Source organism: Diceros bicornis, chromosome 5, assembly GCF_020826845.1.
Source record: "Diceros bicornis minor isolate mBicDic1 chromosome 5, mDicBic1.mat.cur, whole genome shotgun sequence".
Lineage (NCBI taxonomy): Eukaryota > Metazoa > Chordata > Mammalia > Perissodactyla > Rhinocerotidae > Diceros > Diceros bicornis.
Genome location: NC_080744.1, coordinates 97251083 through 97271115, shown reverse-complemented (window position 1 = coordinate 97271115; position 20033 = coordinate 97251083). Strand labels below are relative to the sequence as shown.

Here is a 20033-nt window from a genome sequence, read left to right as displayed (position 1 = left end):
TGACACGCAAAACCTAAAATATTTCCCGTCTGGTCCTTTACAGAAAACATCTGCTGACTCCTGAATGACAGCAACTCCTCCCAAAGTGGTCTGTGGAAACTTCGTTCTGTGATTGAGTGTGATCTTCGAATGCAACCAAGTGTTGCAAGAGAAAACACGGAAAACATGATGAAAGAGATGTGGACCAGGGCGGGGGAGGCAAGTCTGCAGTGCTCGGACAGCACCCTCTCTCTGCCACATCTAATCTAACAGTAACTCCCCCAAACCTGCTAGTTTCATTTACACATGAGGAGACTACACTCCAGGAAGAAGTGGATTGTTCAGGAAGACAGAGATGAAGCCAGCACTAGAAATGAAATGTGGTTGTTCTGACCCACACGGGCTGTGTCCTAGGACATCCCCTCAGACCCGCCAGCCTGCTGTTGCTCAGGGCTGCATTCACCACCTGCTGTCACACCCACTGACCATCCTGGCACGACCCCAGAGGCTCCCTGGCGTATCCACCAGAACCTCTTTGAGTCTATGCTTTTGGGAATTATGAGCAAAGCATTATGTTCATCTCACATCTGGAAAAACAGCATGGGTCTCTTTCACCACTCACAGTCAATCCACGGCGGGACTCAACAATGAGGAAAACTGGGCAGGCTTTCCATCATCTTCTTGGGCCTCTTTCTCTTGTATCTGCCTTTTCTCTCTCTTCTTCTCTCCTTCCCCTCCCTCTCCTCCTACTCCTCCTCATCTTCTTGTTCTCTTCATTACCTTTTCATCCATTTCTTGTATCCTTGTCCTCCCGGTCCTTCTTCTTCCGCCCCCTCCACTCCCCCTGCCTCCTCATCCTCCTTCTCCTCCTTCCTGCCTTTCTCTCCTGTGGCATCCTGCTTTTATGGAGATGCATCCATAGGGAAAGTTCTGTGCTAGTTTTGAGGGAATGAAGCAAGCCCTGGCTCTCAAGGGACTTAGGTTCCCACCCTAGTTAGGCAGACGGGTGACCTACAATGTGGCATTTTCCATCAGGGCCACCATACCTTGCCAGCTGGAAGCGCAGTGTAGTTCGAGGGTGGTACATCTCCAACGCAGCAATGAGGTCGAAGGCTGATGGTGCTAGCATGGTGACGAGCGAGACCACCACACTCACCTGCCGAGAGAGGGCAAGCCAGACATGAGTTCCCCAGGCTCCACATCTCAGCCTCACTTACTTCCCATTTGGTTTTAGCCTAATATCTGGTCAGTGGGTATTCAGAGACTCACACAGTTCTTATATGGAAAACCTGCCCCAAACTCTGCTTATTAGCTGCTTTCAAAGGGCCACTACCACTGTGTCATGTGTTCATTCCTTTTAGGAATGCTCCTCAATCTGAAGACACTCATACATGCCATTTGGGACTCACTATCATTTCTGCCACATCTTCCAATTACCATGTCATTCTGTTTATATTTCCCTGACCTTGGATGGAAGATGGAAATAACTGCAACAATTAACAATAGAGAAGGGAAGGCTGAGAGGTAATTTAATGTTCTTTCTGTACATGGAAGATTAATTATCTAGAGAATTGTGCCTGGCTCTTGTTTCTTTGTACTGATGCAAAAGAGAAGATTTAGCTCATGTGTGACCTAAGAGAAGAAATAATTTCTGAATATATCTTTAAAAGTTTATCTATCTGTAAACACACAAGCACATATTTACATAACCCACTGAATTAACATAAAATAGAAAGAGGTACAGGAAAAGACTACCTAATGTAGTGTCAGATTTTGAGAAATTATCATACATTGAGGATAAATTGGTAAGCATCATATTGCCTACATTTTGTTTTTGTTTTTGCTGAGGAAGGTTTGCTGAGCTAACATCCACTGCCAATCTTCCTCTTTTTGTATGTGAGCTGCCACCACAGCATGGCCACTGGCAGATGAGTAGTGTAGGTCCGTGCCTGGGCACTGAACCCCAGCCACCAAAGCAGAGTGTGCCCAACTCAACCACTAGGCCACTGGGCTGGCCCAACACTTTGTTTTTTAAATCCCACAGATGATCATCATTTTCATAGAAGTGGTCTGAGAGGTGGCATTTGTGCTATTTCTGCCTTTCAAATATTTACAGGTAAATTGAACCAAGCTTTCTGGACAACAGTCCTATAATAAATATTAAGAAGTATAAAATTATTCATAACCTTCCTCTTGGTAATTTTATATTCATGGGAATATTCACATAAATGGAGGGAAAAGAGATTTAAAAACACAAGCCGTGGGGCCGGCCCCGTGGCTCAGCGGTTAAGTGAGCGCGCTCTGCTGCTGGCGGCCCGGGTTCGGATCCCGGGCACGCACCGACACACCGCTTCTCTGGCCATGCTGAGGCCACGTCCCACGTACAGCAACTAGAAGGAAGTGCAGCTATGACATACAACTATCTACTGGGGCTTTGGGGGAAGAAAAATAAATAAAATTATTTAAAAAAATAATAAAATAAAAATAAAAAATAAAAACACAAGCCCTTGGTGTGGTACTGGTCTGGGAAGCATTATTTGTAATTTAGAAATACGGAAGCCACTAAGTGTTCCGTAGTTGGCACGTGGTCGACTTTGACAGGCACAGTGGAAAGCAATGCAGTGGGTAATGCAAGTCTCCAGGTGACGTCAATTTCTGGGAACATGTATGTGAAGAAACAACACATGAAAAAAGCAAAGGGCAGTCAGCAAAATTCAAAGGTAAAGACTGTGTGAATGCTTGAAGGTGTTTTTGAATTCAGTCTTTCCCGATTGAGACCAGTGAAATCATTCAGCCAAGCCTGGTGTTGCTATCTGGCTCAAAGCCCTGCACTACGTGCACTAGGACAAGAAGACTGAATTTTTCCATGGAGATATTTCTAGCTAACTCATTAAGAAACACGGTGGAAACAGATGGGCAGGCTACTTCTGTGTGGGTACCTCATTCTTTTCCCAGAGCGTCAACTCCTTCTTCGACTGCTCCAGCTTCTGGGACCGGTCCACCACGAAGTAGATGAGATAAATGCTCCCCGCAAGTGAGAGAAGCACCAGGATGTTGGCGATGACCCTCAGGCAGATGGTCACTCCTCTGTGGGGGGAGGCTGGCATGAGGATGGGGACACTGGGTTCTGTGCAGGGCACCGCAATGCACAGACAATTTGAGTTATTTTCCACCAAGTGGGTCCTCTGCTTGAAGACTCGGTGCTCTTTTATCCCCCTCAGAATTTCTCATTTCCGTGGAGATCAACAATGAGTTATAAATCCAGCCCACCAGCTGCCCCTCACTGCAGCCTCAGAGGACCCCCAGGGCAGCAGGCAGTAGGTACCAGTGAGAGGGAGGAGCGGTGTGTGCACACAACTGTGGCAGCCACATAGCCCTGCCCGGCAGCAGGGGCTGGAGAAAGAGGTGTGGCCAGAAAGATTGGGAGGGGCACAATAGAGGTGTCCCACCCCCTCCATAAAGGGCAAGTCCACTCTCTGGGTGACCTGAAACAGGTCACAACACCTCGCTCTACAAGTGTCTCGGCCCTTCATCTGTCCAATGAGGAAACTCACTCCAAGTGAAATGATAAATGTGGCTTTGTCTTCCTGGAAAGCTTTAGATACAGAATCACAGAGCACTGGAGACAGAAAACCTGAGAGAGTGAGGTCCATTAACATCATCCTGATGTGTCTTCACTCCCTCATGGCCCCAGGCCATGCTGTCATCATCTGTAGGGTCTTTCTACTCATGTGGTCCCCTGAGGCAGGTCATGCAGTTGTGAGCCCCCTCTTTACCCCCACAGCAACTGATGTTCCTTGTGGTGATTGCACCAGAAAATGCAGGTGGTGGCCCTGGGTGAGGTCGCCAGTCAAGTGTCAGTTTCCCCCTTTCTCTGCCCTCTTCCTTCCACGTCCTGTTATAGTATCCTGGATAACCCAGGATGCCTATCACACATCTATTTTCCTCAAGTTTTCACAGAATCAGGGGGATTCAGAATTTGTTTGTGAAAGAGAGATGAGAAACAGATTTTCTGCTGATTTGTTTGCTTGTAATAATGAATCACTGAATTAGACATCTTTGAACTGGAATGGATTTAGGATTACTGTAGTTTTCAAATTTGAGGGAACATAAAAATCACCTGTGAGTCTTGCTTTGCAAGACCTGTTAAAAATGTGGATTCTTGTGTCCCACTCCCAGAGATTCTGATTTAGCACATTGGGGTAGGTGCCACAGGGGTCTGCACTGTCAGCCCCCGAAGGAGGTTCTGATGTGGGTGGGCGCTCCCCGCCCTCTGAGGAGCACTGATGGAGTCGCACCCTCTCACGTCCCAGGTGAGGAAGTGGAGGCCCAGAAAGGCCAAGGGCGTTTCCCAGGTCATGGAAGTTAAGGACAACGAGAGGGCTAGAATCTGTCTGCCCACTCCCTATGCAGAGTCCTTCCCGCCACGACACCCTGCTTTCTCTCGGGGGCTGGGCGTGTTTCCTCAACTCCCCACATCTACAGCATTCCTCTGGGCGGGCTTCCTGCATTGTGGAAACTTATCCTGGGGGCTAACGAACCAGTGAGGCTATCAGATGAGCAGACACGTCTGCCCCATGAGGTCATTGCCCCATGAGGTCCTCGCCTTTCCGTATCATGGGTTCTCCAGCTGAAAGGCCTCACCCTCACCAACGCAGCCATCAAAACTTCGAGCAAAACTGCAAACCAGAGAAGTCACCTTGGAAGTCTTGTCAACAGGAATTGGATACTGTTTGTGCCCATGACTTTAGAGACTTGTCGCTAAATAAAATTAGTCTTGGCTTAACTTAGCAAACTAGAAATTGGTGTTAAAAATACTTCTTTTATTAGGTAAGTAAAAGACGAGTCAGCCGGTCAAGTTCAGACCCCTCACCGTGGCGGGAGCTGTGGAGGGAGGAGCCCCTCCTGGGTACTGCTGTTGAAACACTGCAGTTCCCACACATCACGCCACTACAAGGACAGATTTTAAGAAGAAAGAAGAGCTGCCTGACAATGTGTGACAATAAGATCTAGATAGTCCGGCAATTTTGGTACCAAATTAAAACAGCTTATCAAGGAATTCAGTCTGAGGAGTCTTAATACTTACAGGTTTTTGCTTTTCTTCTTTTCCTGTTCTTCCAGTATAGCCTCCTTTAAGGGAAAACACATATGGCATTCAAAGCTTAGCACTATCATTAATCATAAACCTTTAGAAACATTTTATGAAAAGAAATGATTTATCTGATATTTTTATTTATAATCTCAATGTCTAGACTTCACTTTGTAAGATTCTATTGATATCAAATGCTTTATAGAATAATAAACAGATGAACAAGGAAATCGGGAATTGGAAAGAGGAGATGAAAGAGTAAATTATTTAGATAATTGAAATGATCTGAATAATTTTTTCTCAAAAGGGGGCACCATTTAGCCGTCTGTGCTGTTCAGTATCCCAAGTCTCTGAATGCCTTTGATTGCATTGTCTTCTGAACACTAAAATGTATTTACTCATTTACAAGTGATTTACATGCAACATGGTAGTAACCATTATGCGAATTATCAAAAATACACAAATTGAAATTTTAGAAGGACGAAATAAAAAAATAAAAATAAAGAGAAGTTTCAATATTTCCTTTCTGTACTCCATCAGCTTGCTTGGTGCATGGCGGGGCCTGTCTCCTCACTGTGGAGTCGGCTGCCTGGTCTATGAGCACCCTGGGAAGAGGAGCATACTGACTTCCAGCAGAGGGCCAGCCGCTCGCCCGCGCTGTGGAGGTGGTGGTGTGAAGAGCCCTGACTCCACGCTCCCTCCCTCGGCAGCTGGACAGGCTCCTCACTCACCCTGATGCTGTTCACGATGGCAGCTGTTTTGCTCTCTGCAGCTTCTGGGTTCCCAATGAGGTAGTCCCAGGCACAGAACACCCGCCAGCAGAAGGTGTAGTTTTCATTGGAAGCACTGGCAAGGCTCGTGCGGGAGTTCTTAGCCATCCTGCAAAAGAGGACCCAGAGCAGGTCATGCAAGAACAGTGTCAGGAACAGGCTGGGCCACTGGGGCCACTGTGAGCCCACACAGAGCCCGGGGTGACTTAGAACCAGCCGCCCCTCTGGGTGAACGCAGCAGAGCACCGGCTGGATTCAGCCCCCACTGTGTCCTCAGCCAACCCCTTTGAACAGTTGAAAACAGGAATGGCCTGTTACTGGGTGAGTCTATTTGACAAGTGGTCCCACCAGAGGGGTGGCCGGGAGGCCACTGAAGGTATGTGTGGCCCGGGAGCCGGCCCATTCCAGCTCTGCGGCTGTGACTGTGAGGTGCAATGCTCTCCTCTGAGCTGAGCCAGTCTCCTAGGAGCCCTGCCCATGGAGGGAGACACCACCCCTTGGGGCCACCCAGGGCACGCCGGGGCCCTGTGCACAGGAAGCTCCGTTAGATGCGTTTGAAGGCAGGAGTCAGGCTTCCTCCTCAGGTGGAGGTCCCCTGTCCTTTAGACTGTTTCTCCTGTCATAAGCTTTTACCTCTCCTCTCCATCCTCTCCACCCACATTTCTTCCTCCTGAATCTGCTTCAATTGGTCTCTTAAGTTGTGACATCTGGCAAGGGGCCTGTCTCCTAGGTGGGTTTTGAGGCCACCCACAAGTCAGCTGGAAAGCTTCCTGTGAACTGAAGGCCCGAGTCACTGTGTGTCTCCTCAGGTTTCTGTGCGGAGATGATGATGATTGTTTTATCTTTTTTTATCCCGAGCACATCTATCTGCACTTTGCTAAGATGCCACAAGGGGCAGGGCAACGAAGACAAACTAGCAGCACAAATCAGAGAGAATGAGCAGCTGAGCCAAGATGGGGAGGGACCCGGTTTTCCCTGGGCTCAGAGCTGCTGTCAGGCTGCATTTGTCTAGCTCCTACGTGGAGGCACAGAATGTGAAAGCCAGAAGGGAAGCTGGCAATTTTCTGAGCCAATCTGCCCATTTTACAGATGAGGCCCAGAGAGGGACAGGGAGTTGCTGTAGGACTCGCAGTGGGGGTGGTGCACGATTCCTAACCCCAGCCAGTTCGTTTTGTTTGCACTGTGCCTCCTCTCAATGCTGAGCTAGATGTGCGAACTGCATCACGACACAGACGAGCTCAGACTTCACAGCATCTGTAGCTGGGTCACAGGTAAACATATGGCCACAGGAAGGTGTTTTGCTTTCTGCAACCTCTGGTCACCTAGACCATATTGTTCACACCTCCATTTGTGCACTTACTACATTGTCTGAATGACATTAACTGGTAAGTCTGTATGATTCTTGTCTCTCCAGAACCAACTCAGAACCTGGCATGAAGTAGCAAGTGTTCAGCTAGTGTTGGTTAAAATGATTGTTTCTCTTTTAGCCTTGGTCTCCTCATCTGTAAAATGGGTACAGTTACACCTTTACTTTACAGGGTTATTGACGAAATTAAATGAGATCATACATAGCATTCTTGGCAGGTATTTTGAGAAACTAAGCAGTCATACTTTTTTAAGAGAATGATGAAGCTGTAAGCAAATACTGCCATCCCCACCAGGAAATACGCCAAGGGCAGCCGGTAGCCTGCTCTGCCAATCCTTCGCTCCCTGCCATAGTAGCCGTAGAAGAGGACTGAGTACTGGAGGTAACCCTGCAGAGAAAGCACTCCGTGTCACTTCTGACTCCCAGTCCCAGAACTGTAGCCCATTCACTATGACCCCCAAGATAAGAGTGTGGCCAAGGTTCCACCTCACCCCCAGGGACCAGACGGTGTCCAGGTCTTGGGCAGATGCAACCTGCTCCTTGGGGATGGTCTTGCTGGCCGTGCTTCCAAAGGGCTGGCCTGCAATGAGCTGGTGAGAGAGCAAGGGATGTCATGTGGTCCTTTGGTTGGACGGGCAGAAGAAAGGGGCGGCTGATCTCCATGCATCCAAGAAGACGCTGCACATAAGAGACCTCTAGGGGGTGGATATCTGTTTGATTCTCACTGATGGAAAATTAGGCACGGGTGGCCAGATTTTCCTTTTGCCTGGTCAGGGACCACCTGAGTGTACTCTCTCTGAGCCAGACATGGCTTCTGTGGGTGGATTTTTGAGGTCACTGGGTTTCTACATTGGTATGGGAAATGGACCCATTTACTTTGTGAGGATGAAGTTTAGTTGAAGAAGGGGTTTTATTTTAACATGGTGGCGGCAAAGTGGCCCATAGGCCAAACCCAGCCTATCACCTCTTTTTGTATGGCCCGAGAGCTAAGAATGATTTTTGCATTTTTAAATGATTGGAAAAAAAATCAAAATAATAATATTTTGTGACACATAAGAGTTATATGAAATTCAAATTTCAGTATCTATAAATAACATTTCATTGGGACACAGGCACAGTCATTAGTTTTTGTCCTAATATGGCTGTTTCTGCACTACATGGTAGATGTGAGTCGTCGTTACTGAAACTGTGTGGCCCACAAAGCCAAAAATCTTGACTCTGGCCCTTTGCAGGCAAAGTCTGCCGCAGCCTGTTTTAACACACATATTCTCCTTCCCACACCGACAACGAGGGTACTCATTTTATGCTAAGTCGTTTCATGCCACTGGTCTAATATCCTTTCTTTTTAACGAATGGCACTTTTTTTCTCTCTTGAAGTGGTTCTTACCTCTGGAATGACAATAAAAGCACCTGTCATAATCGTGAGCACAATATTAATTCCAAATAGCCATCTCAAGAATATGAAATAGGAGGCAACACCAGATCCAAAATGACCTAAAGAAAGATAAGATAATAAGAACAGTTCATATGAAACCCTCACAGTGCAAGAAGTCCTCCGTAAAGCTACACTGTAATTTTTCTTATATCAGCAGGACATAGACTAAGAATGCCGTGATTGTACCGTCAGTAATCCCCCAAATGCTCATTTAGATGCATCAAGATGTTCATTAATATTTACCAGTTGTATATACAGAAAAAAATCCCTAATTTAATAATTTCCCTAATGACGTATTCATCTAAAATGCGTTTATCAAATTTACAACATTACATGTATGTTCAGAAGTATCAGCATCTTTTGAGAATTTATTATATTTCTTCTTCATTTTGCATAGTTCTGAGAATTCCAAGAATTTTTCTAAGGATTCTTTTGTCTTAATTTCAAGATAAATAACAATTTGCTGGATGTTAACATTAGGGGAAACCGGGTGAAGCGATTATGGAAAGTCTCTTTGCAACTTTTTTATACATCTAAACTTATTCTAAAATAAGAAGTGTATTTAAAAAAAGATTTCTATTGAGAAAATAAGGGAACACAGAAGAAGTTAGATGAAGATGTGGATAATACTTTGACGACTTCTGGAGCAGGTGAATTTGTGCTATAAATTTAAAAAGATAACTTCTATTGAATTTTTACTTCAGATCTAGTTTATGTTTGTCATAATAAGTAGGAAAACACAAAAAATCACAAAGAAAACAAAAAAGTTACCTATTGCAAGATCACTAAATTAAAATCACCACTAGAATTAGCTTCTAGTAAACTTTTAGTGTAACCCTCCATTATTATTCTATATGTATAATTTTTTGTGTAAAAATTGACATTTCTCTTAACATACATCTTGAGTTATCAATATACTACAAGCATTTTCTCATGCAAAAAAATATTCTGCTATAAAATGAGTTTTATTGTTCCATCAAATGAATTTTCCATAATTTATTTAACCTATCCCCCACTACTTGACATTTAGGAAGGTTCCAGCTTTTCACTAGGTGGGGTATTCACTAGGGTAGATAACTCCACAACAAGTAATTTCTATCTGAGATCAGGTTTCCTAGAAGCAGAGCCTGAGAAAAAGATTCAACTAACACGACATATTGAGGAAGCACTCTCAGGATAAAGAGGGTGAGGGATCAGGGCAAACAGCTGAGCGAGAACGAGCTCTCCCCTGGAGCCTGGCTTAGCCTGGCCATGGGGAGCTCTGGAGGGCAAGCTGCACCTCAGAGCTGGCTGGACTTTGAACAAAGGACTGGACTGGAATACCCCTCATCAGTCATTGCCTCTAGGCTCTCCAGTGGGGCGGGGGTCCGGGTGCTGTATGCCCAACATCTGGAAGAGTGTAGGCCGAGTGTTATCACCTAAGGAAGTGAGCAGTAATGAGTCAGAGCACTCAGCACTCAGAGCAGCTGAGAAAAACGGACCAGCTGAGCAAGGGGATCCCGGTGGGGACCGACGGCGTCCATACAGCCTTGGGCATCCATTCTGTTGTGGCTGTTTGCTCTGGTTGTTAAGGAATGGAAAAGTTGTATCAGAGTATAAACATTTCAAAGACTTTTGGTACAAATTATACCTTTCCTCTAGAAATACCGTCCCAATTTGCATTTCCACCAGCTGTGTATGAAAGTGCTAAATTCCATTTAGATGTTGAAAATGTTTTTTTCCCCCCAATTTGTCATCTAACTTTTTTTTTTTTTTTTTTTTTTGTGAGGAGATCAGCCCTGTGCTAACATCCGCCAATCCTCCTCTTTTTTTGCTGAGGAAGACGGCCCTGGGCTAACATCTGTGCCCATCTTCCTCTACTTTATATGGGACGCCGCCACAGCGCGCCAAGCAGTGGGTCCGTGTGCGCCCGGGATCCGAACCAGCGAACCCTGGGCCGCCGCAGCGGAGCGCGCGCACTTAACCGCTTGCGCCACCGGGCCGGCCCCTGTCATCTAACTTTTAGCTTTGTTTATTTTTTATGTATGTAAAATTTCTATTATATGTAACCAAATATAACAGTATTTTCCTCTATGATTTCCTTCTTTACTTTTATAATGAGATAGACTTCCATTCTGAGATCACATTACTTACATTTCCTTTAATTCTTTCACATTTTACATGTTTTTCATGTTTCCTGTTTTACATTTAAATATTTAATGGAACTTGAAAATGAAGGATCTACCCTTAGTGTACTCAATTGTTCCAGCCTTATTTAAGGCGCTGTGCTACACTGTTTCAACTGTGGTAGCTGTTATAATGTATTTTAGCATTTTGGTTATACAAGTTCATTACATTTTTCCCTTTAAAACATTTTTCAATTAGTCTCTCAGATGTTTTTCTTCCACATAAGTTTTATGATCATTTTGTTGAGTACAAAAAACATTACATTGAGATTTTTGTTGGAATTGCATTAAACTTGTAAATTGATATTGTGAAGAACAGTATCTTCCAAATATGAAATCATCCTATGTCTCCTCACAAGACTTTTCTCTCTCTTTTTTTTTTTTTTTTTTTTGTGAGGAAGACCAGCCCGGAGCTAACATCTGATACCAATCCTCCTCTTTTTGCTGAGAAAGATTGGCCCTGGGCTGACATCTGTGCCCATCTTCCTCTACTTTATATGGGACGCCGCCACAGCATGGCTTGATGAGCTGCGTGTTGGTGCGCGCCCAGGATCCGAACCTGTGAACCCCCGGCCGCCAAAGCGGAGCACGTGCACTAAACTGCTGTACCACTAGGCCAGCCCCAAAAGACTTTCCTTATATTCTGTGGTCCAGTTTTACAATTTTCTTTATTTCAGATTTATTGTTAAGTTTATTCCTGGTATTGTGGGTTGTGTATTGTGTGTTTGTATCGTGTGTGTGTTTGTAAATTTGACTGTGAATGCGATTTATTTATTTTTTAGGATATGTTCTCTAAATGATTACAATCATCTCTATGAAAATGCAGATTTTTGTATTTTTAGTTTGCAATTGCCCATGTTACCCTCATTCATCTACACAGTTTTTCACTTGATCCTTTTGGGTGCGTGTTGTGTCTGACTAATGAGTGGACTGACAGAGAACAGCAGAGCCACAGCAGAATGTGGGACTGTTTCCATCCTGGGTGCTGAGAGGGACAGACACCGTGTCTTCCATCTCCATTGTCCCATGTCCAGCCCAGGTCAGCACCGAGTGTGCCAGGGCCCCTGGCTGCCCAGTGTGAGGACCACTAGAACAGCATCCCCCCCCCCACTCCTCTAGCTGCCAACACTTACTCTCGATTTTCTTTATCCTCATTTCCCAGGGGATGAAGATGACCACAAAGTTACAAGCGAGACGAGCAAACTTGCGCCAGAGCTGGAAAGGAGGGAGCAGGATTAGAGAACCTTACGTTCGTGAAGACGGCCATGACTTTGTGGTACTGGGGTCCTAAATGGAGGAGGAGCTCCCAGACACACCGTCTGATACCTTTAATTATGATTTCACAGGCCTGCAGGCAGCTCTAGGACCAAAGCAGCCCCCTTGTCTTTTCTGTGCACCTGCCCCGGGGAGGGCACCTGCTTTGGGCTCTGAGCCATGGTGTTTGCACTGAGGTGCATTTTCTCTAGGGTTGCAGCCTGCCTTATTCCTACTATTCCTGCTGTGGGGACTAAGAAGCAGTGGAAATTACTTGAGGAATGATGTCCAAATACACCCATTTGACCCCACTCTGGGAGTGGGACCCAGGAATCCACATGGCTAACAAACTCCCCAGGTGATTACAATGCCCATTCCTGTTTAAGGAACAGGGGTCTAGAACATACCTTGAAATGAGCCCTGCCCATTTTGTGCCTCCTGTCCTGCAGCTGCAGCTCATCTCCTAGCCTCTTTCCTGGCCAAGGCTGCCATGATAAGGTCTAAAATTTGTCTTGTATGTTTAAGATGCAATTGTCAAAAAGTTTTTCTTTTCCTCAACGGAGAATAAAGCAGAATGTACCCTGACACTGGCCCTGCTCTCCCACAACATCGGCAGGTTGTCCACTTTAACACACAAACAATCTGGATTTGTGTTGAAAGCAAAGGATATCACTGCAGAAAGAAGGATTACAAATGTAATTACAGCATTCTCAACTCTAAGAGAGCACAGGGTCCTGATGCAGACACGCATAATAATGTTATTCTGGATGTGTCTGCTGAGGCCAGAACGGCTGCTTCTAAAGGAAAATCGGTTTGAGTTTTATCAGAAGTTGGAACTGTTCATCTTCTGCTTATGATTCAAGACCCAACTCAGATACAGCCACTCCCATGAAGACCTCACACAGATCCTCTGTAGCCAGAAGTCCATTCTTCTGTCTGTAAACTCCCCCAGCAACGACTTTTGTTCTCGCTTGTAATGCTTATCACATCCTCCCTTGCATTGCCTTTCTATTGTTCACTTGCTTATCATCTCCCATAGCAGAGAGGAAGACCAAGGCTTTCCGATCTCCCATCTCCTGCAGCGTCCAGAGGCTGGCTGCTTGAACGTCCTTCCGGGAGGGCTTGGGGTTGGAAAGCTTTTGCTCTGGCCCACTGTCAAGTCCTGAGGTGTAAGATGCCCTGAGGGGAAGGCCGGAGCCTGAGTCCTGGCTCCAGCTCCATCTCTATCTTATTATGTGCCCCTGGGGAAGTTATTTTCTTTCTTTGAGATTCGATTTCCTCATCTGTACAAGAAGAAGCAGGATTCAATCAACGGTATTCGGACTGCTCTTTCAATTTAACATTGTGCGGAAATTTCAATATGTGCAAGAGGCTAAAGCAAGAGGGCTTTAGTAGGCAGAGAGGCAAAGCCCCCTCCCCCAGCCTCTGGTGCTTGTTTGAGAAGCCCTGAACTCAGTTTAAAGAGCCCTGGACTGAGTGACCCCCAACACCCATTCTGGTAATGAGAGTCTATACCTAAAGGCACATGTGATTGAAAAAGGTAATTTTTTGATGACCAAGGTTCGGTGAGGCACAGGAAAACACACCACACTTCTCTGATGATTTGCACTGATTCTCCATTGCAAAAGCCTTGAAACTTGGAGATGACTCAAGATTTGAAGAGCAAAGCAAAAACAAAACAAAACAAATCCCAAAACCAGACTTGGAAGAAATAGGTCCTAATTGTGGGCCCGAGTTATAGAGTTTTGGTAACTAAGAATAAGCTCATTCTTTCGTCTTTGGAAAGGCTTGTAAATTCACCTGGAATAAATGTGTTCTAACAACATGTATTCTAGTTTATGAAAATCGTATCCATTCAGAGTAGGTACTGAGCACCTGTGCTGTGTTTCCAGGACTGTGGATGCAAATAGTGAACAAGACATGCAGGACGCCAGTGGGTGCAGAGTTTGCATCTGGGTAGAAGGGAGGCAGCACCAAATGAGTCAGCGCTGCAGGGGACACAGTCCATCAGGACTCGGGGAGAAGGCTCTTTGGAACAAGGGGTCAGGGAAGGTCTATTTGGGGAGGTCATACTTGAGCTGAGACTTGAATGGAAAGAAGTCAGTATTTCAAAAACAGATAATAAATTGGAAGAGGAGCTATCGAGGAGGGGACAGCAGCCAGTACAAGTCTGTGGGTTAGCATGAGCAGGGCAGTTTACAGAAGAGGATGGAGGAGAGAGGAGAGAGATGAGATCCAACAGGTAGACAACGTCTGGGTCAGGTGGCAATGGCCACGGGAAGGAATTTGGATTTAATTCTAAGTGTAATGAAAGCCTTTTTATCTATCTATCTATCTATCTATCTATCTATCTATCTATCTATCTATTATTTAAGTAAAGGATGGCAGAAGTGGTTTACTGTTTCAAAGATTGCCCCGATTCCCGTGTTTCCAGAAGAGAATGGATCATAGAGGGACATGAGTGGCAGCAGGAGGGCCTGTTAGGAGGCCATCACTCTATAGACCACGGTAGGCAGGTGCCTTGAACTCCTGCATGGAGGAAGTATTCTGGCCCAATCACATCATGAAGGCTCTTGGGAAGGGTGACCTCCCTTGTTGGTATCATGGGGGAAACGAAGGACACAGACTATTAGAGCTAGAAGGAATCTTAAGAATCAAACATGAAAACCACATCACCTTCAAAGTCATTTACCCAGAGCAGGTTAACAATGGCAGAAGGACCTGTGTCCTGACTCCTGTGGCTTGCTGTTCCATGTGCCCAGTGCTGCGTTTCTGCCTACGGGACTTCTTGGGTCCTGGTGGTCTCACACACTCAGACCTTGCTTTTATAAGAAACAGAGAAATGTGCTGGTGCTAAAGGTAGACTGTTTGTGGCACGGAGCTTTCCTGCCAGAATCAAGAGGAAACCTATGTGAACCGAGGATGCAGGTGGGAAAGACGGAGGGCTCCAGAGGATGCCTTGCTCTCGGGAACAGTGACTCTGGAGAAAAGTCAGAGCTAGTGTGGTTAGGATCTCAGTGGTGGGAGCCATGGGAGAATGTGAGGTTATAGCATACAAAATTTACTGTTTGGAAAACAGTTACCGTTTTTATAATATAAACCAAAGACTATCAATAGAGACAAAACTCACTGGGCAGCAGGCACTATGCTGACTGGCTACGTATCTTCTCTCTTCTCTACTTTGCAGGTGGAGCAGATGTAGGTCCTCAGTGGTCCATATCAAAATTTCCAGTGTAAAAAAAAATGATAAATATACAAAGGTGGAGGAATGCTGTTTTGAATGGGGAGGAGAAGACCCAAAGTGTTAGGAAGACACAGTGGGAGGATGACCTCCTTTGATGCTTCACTGCATCTCCAGGAGACAGAAGGAACTGCGTCTCAGCCCCTTCTTTACCTCCTGTGCTCAGCACAAGGCGTGGCACATGGACTACACTGAACTGGATTGAACCACTTTCTGCAAGGCCACTGGTGATACTGAAAGGTCTGCGGTGGCTGTGTCTGTTAAGTGCTGGCTGAAAACTTCTGGGCAATCCCTAGGTAGGGCTGAAAATTTGGATTACCTTTCTGATTGTAAAAACTCTGTTTCTAATAATTCAGCCCATCATCAAGTTACACTTTAATCTACATCGAGCTCACTGTTGCTGACAGTCCCACTACTTTTTGTCTGAACCCAAGTGAAGGAGCTTATATTATTTCACAAAGGTTTTCCCTTGTTATTTCATACAGTTTATTCACAGAAAATAGGGAGAGAGCTTGGCAGCACATACGCTTATAAAAAGATGATTTTGTTTCATATATTTATTCCATAAGCTCCATCACAGTGTGACAGGCATAAGAAGTCATGAGTAATTTTGGTCATAAAAACGGATTTCGTTTTCAGAAAGACTCTATGAAGAGTAAAAAGAAAAGAATGCCAAGGCAGAACCTTGGGGATTCTTTGATATTTCATAATTTTTGAGTTATGTAAAATTTATGACCAGCTTTAATTTAAACTTTATTAATAATATTTTTTTTTGTTTCAGAGAATCTAAAAAGAGTGCATCTGTCAGTTTTTTTCTGTCAAAAGAAACTTTTAAAAAACACAATATTCAATATTGGCTAAGGTATTATGAAGACAGCAAACTCTTTCATTGCAGATGGCAATATAAAGTATTAAGGCTTTTGGAAAATAATTTATTAATATTTATTAAGAGTCAAAAAAATTGGATCATACTGTTTTCTATAGTGGTTACAGTTTTGACATTTATCCTAGGGAAAGTATTCAAAAAAAAATAGGAAAAGCTATATGTGCAAAGATTTTCTTTGCAGGGTTATTAATAATAATGAAAAATTATAGGGAATTTAAATATTTACCAGCAGGCAAATAACTAATTAAATCAAATACATTTATCTGATGGAATAGTATATAGTCATTGAAAACAATAAGTATAAAACTACATAGCATTATGGAAAAATCCTTATGTTATGTTGTTAAGTGAAAAAAGAAGACAAAAATGTTTGTATACCATAATTACTCTGATGTGAAAATTATATATTCAATGACAGAAATGTGATATTTTTAAAAAGCTACTCACTCTATCAGGAAGTAGGAGGTCATGGAAGGAGAAATGATTTTTTTCTGTCTTCTAAACATTTATGAAAATTATTGTAATGTCTTTATAAACAGATAATTTTAATATATACTAAAGTTTAGCTTTAAGGAACTGAATGGGAAAAATAATGAACAAAAACTTTAGCATTCTGTTATAAAATAAGCGTGCGAATATGCGTGTAACTTTTTCATTATGAGAGATAGTGAATAAAATCTATGCACAGGGGTGAGATTAAGTTAGGAAAGATACTAGATCATTCTCTCAAGGGAAGATATCCTTTTCCTGATGAATTAGGCTTACTCGGGGTCACACAATCGGTAAGTGATGGCGTCGGACTAAAATCCGAGTTTTGGGAAATGCAAACCTTCCAGCTCGTCCGGCTCCACAGCCGCCCGTGACTGATATTCACCACCACGTACGATGACAAGTGCAATGACAGGTGCCACTTCCCCCAGCCCGGAGACCCCAGGAAGGGGTGGGAGCGCCCACGCGTGTATGCTCTTTACCTCTGCACCTGCTGCTTGGTAGCCTCGGGTCCTGGTCAGCCTCCCTTCAAACTTCAGCACAATCTCCTTCGCTCGTCTGGGAGAAGAAAAACGTGACGGTGAGCACCGTGTTATCACACTTAGAATCTTGGCGAAATATATGCAAGTGCCCCGGGAGCAGGTAGCCCAGCGACATAGGACACGATGCTGTGGGAGGGTGGTGGGACTCAGCTCTTTCATTTCCCGACTTTTGGTAACCAGAAAGCTCCCTTAAAAAATATTTTCTTTAACATTTAAATGGATGAAATCATAGAAAATAATGAATTAATACCAAAATCAGTTACGACAAAATTTCTTAAAGCTGTTTCCTGATTCTGGTTGTTGGTTGGGGACCATTAGCTTTGGAAATCCTGGCAGCAGGCAGGACTGTCTCAGCTGCTCCCCTTAATCTCAGCAGCCCTCCTCCTGCAGCCAATACTCTGAAAGCAAAATCAGACCAAGCTTCAGAGAATCTGTTTCGAGAAAACGGTGGTGTCTGGATAATGGGAGCAAGAAAGCTGTGTCTGCGTAGCCACAAGCAACCTAATTCAACCCAAACAAACTACTGACACACTGACCACTTCGAAGAGTTGATTTAATGTCCCTGCCTAAATGATTAATCCTTGAAAATGGACTGAATTCATTGAGGTAGACGGTTAAATCCAGCCTAAAAGAACAACAGGATTAGAAATAAATGTTAGTGCCATAGGACAGATTGACGTCGAAGACTCTTAGAGATGAATGTCACCTTCAAGGTGACCTCATCTGATACGACACTGATGAGATCATCAGTATCCATGGTTGCCCACCCTCTGCTTGATTATGAGAACTCAGTTCTGAATCACTCAACGTGCTAGTTCCACCAGTTTACCTGTTTGGGAGTCCCTGCGTGTGCACCCCAAACAGCCTCCTAGCGACACCCACTGTTTCCAAGTCCTTCCTTGAGAGACACAAGGAACTTGCTGATTCTCTTTTCCATAAACAGAGTGATCGCTTCAAAACAGGACCTAACTAGAGTGCTGGGTTGTGGACCTGTCTGCCTACATTGCAATCAACCTATCTTCATAGCCCAGCCAGTACACTGGCTTCATTCTGGTCAGAACCAGAAATGCAGGCAAGGATAAGAGTCGATGTCCTACCGTATACAGCATCTAAAAGATAGAGGCCTATGAAAATTAAATAATAATTTATTTCATTTAATTACTTATAATTTTTTTTCTGCAAACATTTCCTGCGTACATTTTGGGTCAAGCATAGTGGAATCTGGAAGTGCGTAACACAGATGTGTTGCCCTGGCAGAGCCCACTAGCTAGCAGGCATGACGGAGACCTAAAGTGATCATAACCGAGAGAGTGGGTGTGGTCAGGGCTGTGATAGAGAGGTGAGCCGGTACTGAGGTGGGGGTGACCGGACCTAACCCAGGCCCCTTCACAGACAGTGTTGATTTCAATGGCGCTGACCACTTGCTTCTCTACAAGGGAAACGAGCGTGCACTGGATCCCCAGCCGGTGGCTGTTGCTCCAGGCCGGGAGCTAGAGCCGGCTCTATCCGTGTCTGCCACGCTGCCCCCATCCCCGCGCAGTCAGGCTTCACTGCTCTGCGCCCGCCGTGGAGGCACCGGGATGAGCTCACAAGGTACGATGAGTGAATGCGTCGCTCCAGCAGCTTCTCAAGGTGAGGACAGGAGACATGTGTGACAGGGGATGACAAATGCAGGTGCTCAGAGGCCGGCGCCGGCCGTCTCAGGGCTGTAGCTGAGCGCTGGAGAGGGCACCACGGCAGAAGGCTTGGTTTGTTCTTTTGTTTCTGAATGCCTTGACAGAACAGATATCATTTGCCCTGATCCTCCTGCAGGTTAAAAAGGCTTAATCTCTCACTGTTCAGATAATCATCAATCATCAGCATTTCTGTATGATTTTTAAAAATTCTAATGGAACACACGCCTTTTTTAAAGTAAATTGCTCCAATGAGTCCTTTGGCAGAGTTCCTCTGTTTCAATAGACTAGAATGTTGGAGTGGGAGTCAGAAAGCCTAGGTTTTTGAAGCTCAGTTCCAGCACTCAGAAGCTGTGTGTCCTGGGGCAAGACACTCAACATCTCTGAGTATCAGTCCTCTTCTCTGAAAAATGCCATCCTTACTCAAAGAGGTGGAAGTGATGAGAGCTGATAACAGACATGAGAATTAATTGGAAACCTCTGAGAGTGAAAACTATGGATGACCTTAGCTATCTGCTACAGCCACCTGAGGTGCAGGCTGCATCTTTGGCCAGACTGGAAAAACAGTGCCTGGAGTGGAAATCTAATGAAGGTATGATTTGATGGGAAAGAAATGCAAGCCTGAGCATCCAGATGGAGAGAAAGGGCTATCTGCTTGACATCTGGAGAAGGGCACTGAACAGAAAGATACGACAGTGGTTCTAATCTTGTCCACACAGTGGGTGCCTGATGATCAGGTGCACCTGTTTCTCCAGGAAGGTCCACTTCCTGGGTCAGAGTAGCTCAGTGGTGCGGTCACTAACACCATTCTGCTGACTACCTTTGCTGTGACCCCGGGCATCAGCATCACCAATTATTACCCACCCCAGGGAATGACTGCTGTATACCAGATGTGATGCTCTGCATCCACATGAGCTATCTCACTTAGTCCTTGAATGCCTATCAGCGGAACTCAAGCTTTAGTATGCAAAAGAATCAACCTGAATGGTGTTAAAAATGCTGAGGCCTTCTCCATAATTTCCGATTCAGTAGGTTAGAGGGCAACCAAGGGTGTCGAATCTCTAACAGCACCCTGATTGCTTAGCAGTGGACATTTTTGGAAACACTGCTGCAGGAGGTGGGAGCTATTCTTCATCATCACTTC

At 44.9% G+C, this 20033-nt stretch overlaps 1 protein-coding gene across 1 annotated transcript in view; it reads right to left on the bottom strand.

The window, feature by feature from the left end:
• The window catches only part of TMC3 (transmembrane channel like 3), a 42299-nt gene that overhangs the window by 20103 nt on the left and 2163 nt on the right, over positions 1-20033 (bottom strand). The window contains exons 3-11 of the mRNA XM_058542573.1: positions 17157-17232; positions 11938-12019; positions 8592-8698; positions 7696-7794; positions 7450-7592; positions 5800-5947; positions 5066-5109; positions 2919-3066; positions 1026-1135 (exon numbers count right to left, since the gene is read on the bottom strand). Of these exons, the coding sequence (XP_058398556.1) occupies positions 1026-1135; positions 2919-3066; positions 5066-5109; positions 5800-5947; positions 7450-7592; positions 7696-7794; positions 8592-8698; positions 11938-12019; positions 17157-17232 (957 nt within the window). The remainder of the gene's footprint in view (positions 1-1025; positions 1136-2918; positions 3067-5065; positions 5110-5799; positions 5948-7449; positions 7593-7695; positions 7795-8591; positions 8699-11937; positions 12020-17156; positions 17233-20033) is intronic.